The 8,932-nt window shown below is 34.2% G+C and overlaps 1 protein-coding gene across 1 annotated transcript in view; it reads right to left on the bottom strand.

The window, feature by feature from the left end:
• Nucleotides 1-2,012: 2,012 nt before the first annotated feature.
• The window catches only part of LOC106478221 (TWiK family of potassium channels protein 7-like), a 102,767-nt gene continuing 95,847 nt past the window's right edge, over nt 2,013-8,932 (bottom strand). The window contains exon 2 of the mRNA XM_013938747.2: nt 2,013-3,451. Within this exon, the coding sequence (XP_013794201.1) occupies nt 2,748-3,451 (704 nt within the window). The 3' untranslated portion in view covers nt 2,013-2,747. The remainder of the gene's footprint in view (nt 3,452-8,932) is intronic.

Below are 8,932 nucleotides of genomic sequence, written 5' to 3'. Positions count from 1 at the left end.
TGTGAATATGACTGAAAATTTTCATTTTTTCTGAAAAGGTGGTGTCTATTTACTTGTGACCACGCTGTATACAAAGCTATAAGGATAGAATACAAAGCGTTTGACATGCGTTCATAGGGGCAACAGCCTTCAAAGATTTCTTGCTGAGGTTCTTCGTGTGAGCTAAGAACAAGGGTTTTTCTATGTGGATATTCTGTTATTAGATAAACAAACATGATTCTCTGTTGTGATAACAATCACATTTTATTAGATTTTTTTCATATGAATATTTATTAAGAAATAATTATGTAACATTTTGAAAAGATTCTACGTGAAAAAACAAAACAAACAAGATTACCTTGGTTTATAATTTGTATATTTAAGGCCAAGGAAGAAGTTTGAGACAATTAATTATAGAGAGCACCTATTACACTGATCCTACTACTTCTTAAGTTCCGTAGTAAACAGTTGAAACTCCTTTGAAGGCTTTGAAGAAAATTGAATTCCGTTAGGATAAAACAACAGCGCTAATCAGCATAGAGGAAAAAAAATAAAGCCTTGTCCATAATGATCAGCTCCAAAATGGTAATTTCGTTGTGAATTTTAAATGTTCATGAAAACTATATTTTGTCAACTAAGTCCCCCCCCCAAAAAAAAATAAGCTTTTCCAAATTGACATTATAATATTTCAATACAATACAGCTCTTTTCTTTTAATCTTTCTAGCCAAAGATATCGACGCATTTCGTAAACTGTTACACGGGGTAGGCCGAATAGTAGTTATCGTTATCAACAGATACAATTATGAAAAACAGGTGGTCGAACTGTGTCATGCAGCCGTTCAAAACAAGTATAATTTACTAAGTATGTTTATATGTGTGTATTATTAGCTCTCATGATGTGTTCTATTGTCTCATATAAGTACAGTAGATGCAATGAGATCTATCAATTGAATTTTATTTTGGTACACCCTGTATTTGAAATAGGAAATAGGATCTGTATAAAAATGAATATTTTATAAATCACTGTATAATATATATTTACTTCCCCAGTTCTAAGAATGAAACACTCCCTATGCATTGTTAAAATATGTATATCTATATTAGTTGTATAACAACCCTACATAGAATTGTTTCAATTTTTATTACAACATGGATGATATGCATCGCCATTTTACAGGAACTGGCAAAATAATGTTTAAATAAAAGGGATTTTTAGGGAAAACACTACATTATATAATATATCTACACGTCTATGTGATAACACACGCGTCACGAGGCACACGATACGACTGAGAAATAGGGACGTTAACACAGCAAGGGTAGTTTTAAATATGCTCTAAAAGGGGAATGCTTGAACAGTTACCGTGATATAGGAGGTGTAATATATTCTAAAGTGTGTGATGTTACATAAAACTTTGCCTGAAAGGAGATCACGATCAATTATTCTTAGGTCATGTAAAAAAGCCATTGAAAATTTATAGGCGTTCTATAAAGTTAGAATTTTAGTAAAGAAGAGTAAATTGAGACTGAACTGGCTTCGAATCATTGACTCTACCTCTTGAGCAGTTGCTTTAGCGAACCCATCTACCGATTCTCGAATCCCGCCATTCTACGTTTTTTTTTATTTCTGAGGCTACTGAAGACTGTGTTTAACATTTCATACAAAAGTCTGTATTCAGAACCAGCAAAAAATATCGTATGATAAAATTATAGGGTTCACACTGGCTTAAAAAGACAAGAAAAGAAACTCCTCGAACAAGGAAATCTGTAACTGAAATACTGAAAGGATTGTAAATAAATATATAAAAAAGACGCCTGGGGCTTGAGTCAAAATGCCATGACAACAGTGATTATAAGTGATTATTGTTCCACAACAAGATTAATATATTTACGTTTTTTGATAAGATTAAAATAACTCCACATTTACTTTTTTTTAAGTTTTCACATGGTAGAAGTGGTTACAGTGTAAAAATTAAACAACAGATAAAAAGATTTATTACAGCAGTGGTTGAAGATGTAAAGAATATGGCTATTGCATGACAACTTTACTGAAAACGCGAGGTTGATATAAAATACATAGAATTTTGAATTATACTATAATCACTCAGAATTTATTTTGACACCCCAGCCAAACTTTACTTGAAACTTTGAAACCCCGGATGCAAAGTGTGAAAAAGATCGCTCTATTTTTGTTTTGTTCTTTCACATAAACGAAGAGCTCAGCGAGTTCCAAATGTAGTAATTCCAAATAAGAATACATTGAAAAAGACATGGTATATCTTAAACCATTTATACAGATGAAAGTGGTTACAACGAAATACCCTAACGTTTCCAACATACCACATAAGAAACAAGAACAGAGTACCACTGAACGACGAAATACGCGAATTCTCTATAAAGGTCAGACATTCTTCCTTCAAGTGAGAACATCTAGGACTTAGCACTGGAAGAAAATGTCACATTCTGTAAACTGAGCACCTGTTGGTTCCAAGCCTAAACTACACTTCTGAATCGAAGAGTTACACCAGATCGTTACAGTTTCAACTCTGCAAGAATGTGTATGCAACCTGCAATCAGTTATTCTATTATATCACACCGTGGGTGTGGGAAAAAAATCTATTGGTCTCCAAAACAAAACAAAAAAACTCTTGAATGAGGTACTTTATTCAATTTCTTATACTTGCAGTTCCTTCAATAAAAGTTATATTTCTACTAGTAAATAGTTTAATGTTGTTGTTTATAAATATCTTCCAATTCATATTTTCTATCACGCAAGGTCATCGTCGTCATCGGTGTCTTTAATGATTCCTACCCTCCGGCCACAGTTTCGTACCTTGTTGATGACTTCCTCTTGCATTAAGTTAAAGCACATGGCGATCAATGCCATGCCAATCAATAGGTAAAGTGAACAGATGACCAATTTCTCTTGAGATCCCCGATCACTGACCACGGAGTCACCAGGTACCAGGTCACCAAACCCAATGGTGCTAAGGGTAACAAAACAGAAGTAGGACCCATCCAAAAAACCCCATCCCTCCCATAGAGAAAAGATCACTGCTCCTCCAGATATATAACTAACCATAATTACTAAACAAAGCGTGATAGGTACAGACACTCGAGGTTTCTGGTAGTCTAGGTCTTCATGGAGCTCGTTAGGGATAGCTTCAATTCTAACCTCGTCTTCAGGGTGGACGTGAAGCTTATCCTGAACACCGGGTTCTAGAGCATTCTGTCTACCAGGGGAGTTATGCGCAACGACATGCTGAACTCTGTAGTTTTCGACGTTTCTTCCTCTTCTGTAAGGATCACTGGGCTTACATGTGCACATCCTCCCATAGACGTACCTGAAAGACTTGGCGAGGATATCTCCTATGTTGGTCAAATAAAGCAACATCAACGGAATGCCCACAATGGCGTATACTATGGTCACCAGCTTTCCCCAGTTTGTTCTTGGTGCTATATTTCCGTAACCTGTAAAAATACATTATGTGATTAGTAATGAAATCTCTAAACATTAATAGAAGAAGCACACCTTTTATTGTCAACAGTTTTAGGACATGACAAAACAATAGTTTAAATATAATATATATATATATATATATATTTCCAATTTCTACTAGCTGTGATATTGAAGCGCATCTCCAAATATCATTTACATAGATTACGCTTTTGAGAAAGTGGTTAAAGCAACATCTGATGAACAAGTAACACGCGGCATTTTTGCATTCATAACTATACGCACACTGGTATGCAACGACCTAAAGTGAACAACAATATCAAAATAATTTTCTTTTTGTTAAGCACAGAGCTACACAATGTGCTGTCTGTGCTGCGTCTGCCACGGTTTTTAGCGCCGTGAGCCTTCAGACTCACCGCTGTACTTCTTGGGGGGGAGGCTTTTTATTTTGTCTTTGTTTCTAAAATTCACGCAAAGCTACACGAGAGCTACTTGAGCTTTTATTTTGATAAATTGGTAAATTAAATAGATTTTCTGGTAAAAGTTGTTGAATTCATATCCATATTAGTGATTTAAACAAACAGTTCTGCACCAACGAAAGATCGATTTGAATTTCTTGCTTTGGAATAGTTTATTTCGTCTATATTACAAAAACTAAAATTTAGAAGGAATAATTGTGTCAGGTAGCCAGACATAATTGAAAAAATCAAATCAAATTAGAATGAATGTGCTGCAAATAAAAATTGCTTATAAGGTGAAAAACTATAAGTTATGATATAAATATCAAATATATATACATAAGTATATTAATCCTCAAATTCAATCTTCCTGAAACAAACACAGTATAATCTGAAACCTGAACTATAAACATCAGTGAGATAAAGTACTTTTTATACGCCATAATGTGTCGAAGAGAAAACATTTTTCTGAGAGTCACATATTAAATGGTTTTGTATAAAATAAACGTTCATGGCAAAAATCATAGAGGCATACAGGAAAAATATATCCTGTTAATATTAGTAACAGTTATTTGTTTGTATCAATGAACGCCCCTGGCAACAGTCATGAGAGACATACAGGAAAAAAGTATCCTGTTAATGTTAGTAGCAGTTATCTTGTTGTATCAATGAACACTCCTGGTAACAGTCATGAGAGGCATACAGGAAAAAAGTATCTTGTTAATATTAATAGCTGTTATTTGTTTGTATCAATGAACGCTCCTGGCAACAGTCATGAGAGGCATAGAGAAGAATGTATCCTGTTATTATTCACAACAATTTATATTGGTATAGGGATGTTTTTTGTTTTTGTAAATATAAATTACAAAACAAAAACAACATGTTACCACTTTGCCATTTTAGGTAACACAATACAAAAGCTGTTTATAATACCTACGTGGTGATAGTAGTTTTATGAATTTCTACGTCTATGTTATACAAAATGTGGTTAACTTGCTGAAATAAAGGTCGAAGCGTCTAAGGTTCGAGACGTGTTGCCCCTGGATACGCTCCCCAATTTCATCTGTAGGTGGGCCCATTATAAAAATGACAGTACATCAATTTTTTATTCAAAAAACAGACAATGCTCTTGTGGCTATGGATGTGGCCAGTTAGCTGACCTTCCACTGGTCAGAATTTCACAATTAGGGATAGCTATTCATGATCCCTAGGAATCTCTAACCAGATTGCTCAGTCCACATGAGTACAAGGTGCCAATCATCTTGAAAATTTTTATTAATAACAAACCTTTTTCCATGTTATGGACTGTCGAGAAAGCTGTAAACAAGTAAACGAAGGCCCAAAACTGCAGATTAAATCATTTGTCAAAAAAAAAACTCAAGAAATGAATCTTTGCCAGTGAAAATCGAACTCAGGTTTTTATTCAGTTTTACAAAGATATCCCTTTGGGCAAACAGTATTCGTTTCACAAAAAATTACAAGATTATGAATAATAAACCACTCATAAATTTATTGAAAATAAGTTAGCATTATCACTAAAGTTTCTGCATTTAAAATCAATAACACCAAAATTATTAAGAATAAAATAATTTTCAAAAAGAAAGTGATTTTTTCGATTCGTTGGTCTAAATTCAGCCTGAAAGAGACAAATGTAAGCAATTGGTGCTTCTAATGTTTCTCGCTTTCAACAATTTGACGCAGCGCTTTTGGAAATGGAAAAACTACAGTCGAATATTTCACATCTAAAATTCACGAACGACTGAAACATTCAATATGTGAATATCAAGCTTGAATGGACTTCCCAGTCTAGTGGCAAGCCAGCTGTTTCACTGTTCAGTTTCCATCGAAACGGGAAAGGAAACAACAAAACCAGAACCCCCGATGCTGTTTAAGGTAATAAACTGAGCGTTCGAGATGAAACTTTTCTGCGCCTAGTTTGAAATGGATAAGTTTGGACGTAAGAGGACTTCAGACGGCAAATATATAGAACACCGTTTTATTTTACGACAAGGTATCAAATTGGAAATGGGTTTCTTAAATTCCTTTGGCATATCCCCAGATCATAACAAGACTTAATCCAACCTCATTGTCTTGTTTTCACTCTATTTAGGAAGAAATTACATGAAGACGAAATTGAAAAAGATATTCAATAACCCTTAACAACATGTTTCAAAATAATTCTGTAAGCAATTACGTACAAATTATCTTCCTAAATACGATGCTTTATTTTTCAATGCATAATTATATTTTAAGGCTTCAAAGTTAAAGTAGAAAAAAAACTTTTGGGTTTTGTCCTTGTCTCTGAAACATGAAATATGGCAATATTTTTTCTGTCTCTCAAACAATACTTTAACAATATTATGGTGCCAAGTATGTAATTTAATAAAAAAAGAACACTTTTTTGTACGGTGTATATTTTTCTAAATTGTTTCAAACTCACAATACCATTGAAAGTTGAGTAATACAAGGAGATTCGCTGTATTTTTCCTGTAACAAAAAATGCACCAATAAAGCGTGTTTTTTCACTTGATAGGTATAAAGAATGGAAACAAATCTAAAGTGATCCTGTATTCAAGATGAAAGGAGAAAAAAGTTGTAAAGAGATTATGATATTACATCACTAGGTCCCTAATTTAGCAGTGTAAGACTAGAGGGAAGGCAGCTAGTCATCATCACCCACCGCCAACTCTTGGACTACTCTTTTACCAACGAATAGTGAGATTGACCGTCATATTATAACGCCCCCACGGCTGAAAGGGCGAGCATGTTTGGTGGGACAGGAATTCGAACCCGCGACCCACACACTAGGATATTAGCAGATGAAAAAAACACAAACGTTTTTCAGACAGTTAAAAACCGTCAAAAGAAAAGACAACAGATTAAACAACTATGGTGTTATGTGTCAATGAAAAAAGGGAAATTTCAGAATACGTTTTCTAAGCTCCTAAGTAGAAACAACAGGCCCTTTGAGAAGCAGTCAAAACAGTCCGACTAGAAAGAGTCTTTCATCCTTAGATTCAAACATTGTCGCTAGATATGTAGGAAAACTGAGTGTGAGAAGAAAACCAACATTTTAGAAAGTATGTTCAGTTACCAGCCTCGTGACTTGTCAAATCTCTGATTAACACTCACTTAACGTATTGTAGCGCAAACTAAATGTATTTCGCTCTATGGTTATAAGTAAAGATGCAGTAGCATAAGCTAAATGTATTTAGCTCTATGGTTATAATTAAAGATGCAGTAGCATAAGCTAAGTGTTATTAGCTCTATGGTTATAAGGACGCATGTATTTAGCTCTATGGTTATATTTATGTATGCAATAGCGTACAGTTAACTTATTTAGCTCTATGATTTTCCCTACCCATGCAGAATAGTATATACCTTATGTACTTAGCTGTACGATTATCTGTACATAACAATATAAACATAATGTATTTTATTTGTTTTGTTTTTTTTGTGGCACGTCAACATTGTCATATTTACTTTATTTTTGTGACATGGCAACACTGTCATATGTACCTTGTTTTATACAATACCGGACAGTTAATCTCGGTATTCATTGTCTTGTTCTATTGCCGAAAAAAAAAACGCGCTCCGCACTTTCAAATCGTGTGTACGTTGAAAGAGCAACGATCCAATCTCACTGTTCGGTAAGATAAGAATATCCCAATGTTGGCGGAGGGTGTTGGTGACTAGTTGCCTTCACTCTAGTCTATTAGCTGAAAATTATAAAACGGCTACCTGAAAATAGCCCTTGTATGACTTTGAGTGCAGATTCTGAAAATAGGAAAATATCGCAAATATTATACATTCTTATACAACCTTTCGTACATGGACCTAGTCTAGCAACTTAAAAATCCCTAGAAAGAGAGCCACATTGTCTTATGTATATTAAAGTAGCAGCCCTAGACGTAGTTCACGTTATTGATATATTTTTCTTTAATAAAAAGTACTTTCTTTCCGGCCACGTTATCGTTTTTTGAAATACTCCGAGTTGAAACACTTTACAATATAGTTTACTTCCCAGCGATACAAGATGAAGAAAATAAGATTTACTTGGCTATCTATGAATTTTAAAACCATTAGTGTCGAGAGTATCGTAGAATAAATATTGGCAACAAGCGTATATATATGATCTTATCATAACAGTTGGCAGTCAAATGTCGTATCAGTTATTTCTTATCAACATGGAAAAATATCCAAAAAATCCTCTTTGTTTTATAGAGGAAAAGGGGATTTACAGAAACCAACCGAATTTCCAAACAAAAATATAATATTTTGTAATATAGTATGTTGTTGTTGTTGTTGTTGTTGTTTGAAATTAACCACAAAGCTACACAATGGGCTATCTGTGCTCTGCCCATCACGGGTATCGAAACCCGGATTCTAGCGTTATAAGTCCGCAGACATACTGCCGTGTCACTGGGGGGCATAATATAGTATGACCACATGAGATGTAAAATTACGAAATCAGTAAAACATTTGTTTGGGTAATAAAACCCAAACGAGTTAAATGTTGGCCCTTTTTGTATGTCACGCATTTGACCTCTATACAACTTTGATAACTTTCTAGAAATTTATACACGTCATTCTTTCTAACTCTATTTTTTCTTTACTATAAGAACTGTTTTTTTAATGTATAAAACTAGGTTATAAGAATGCCAAAGATGGTGTGAATCTACATTATCCTCAAAAGGAGGGTTTTTGACACCAGATACTGAGCTAAAGAATTAAATCTTTGACGACGTGAAAGAGAAAACGTTCAGATAATATTTTTTCGGGTCCAAGCAGATTGTCTCAAAAAGTAAAATGCGGTTCATTAACATTACTAGCATTTTCGTGTTAATAAAGTTAATTAGCAATTACGGCTCTTGCTGCTAAAACAAAGTACATACTCTGTTGTATCTAAAGTACAAGCTCTGTTGTATCTAAAGTACAGGCTCTGTTGTATCTAAAGTACAGGCTCTGTTGTATCTAAAGTACAAGCTCTGTTGTGTCTAAAGTACAGGCTCTGTTGTATCTAACGTACAAGCTCTG

This window comes from Limulus polyphemus, unplaced genomic scaffold (genome assembly GCF_000517525.1).
Source record: "Limulus polyphemus unplaced genomic scaffold, Limulus_polyphemus-2.1.2 Scaffold190, whole genome shotgun sequence".
Lineage (NCBI taxonomy): Eukaryota > Metazoa > Arthropoda > Merostomata > Xiphosura > Limulidae > Limulus > Limulus polyphemus.
The sequence above is the reverse complement of the archived record's forward strand: the minus strand, read 5'-3'. Positions and strand labels throughout refer to the sequence as shown.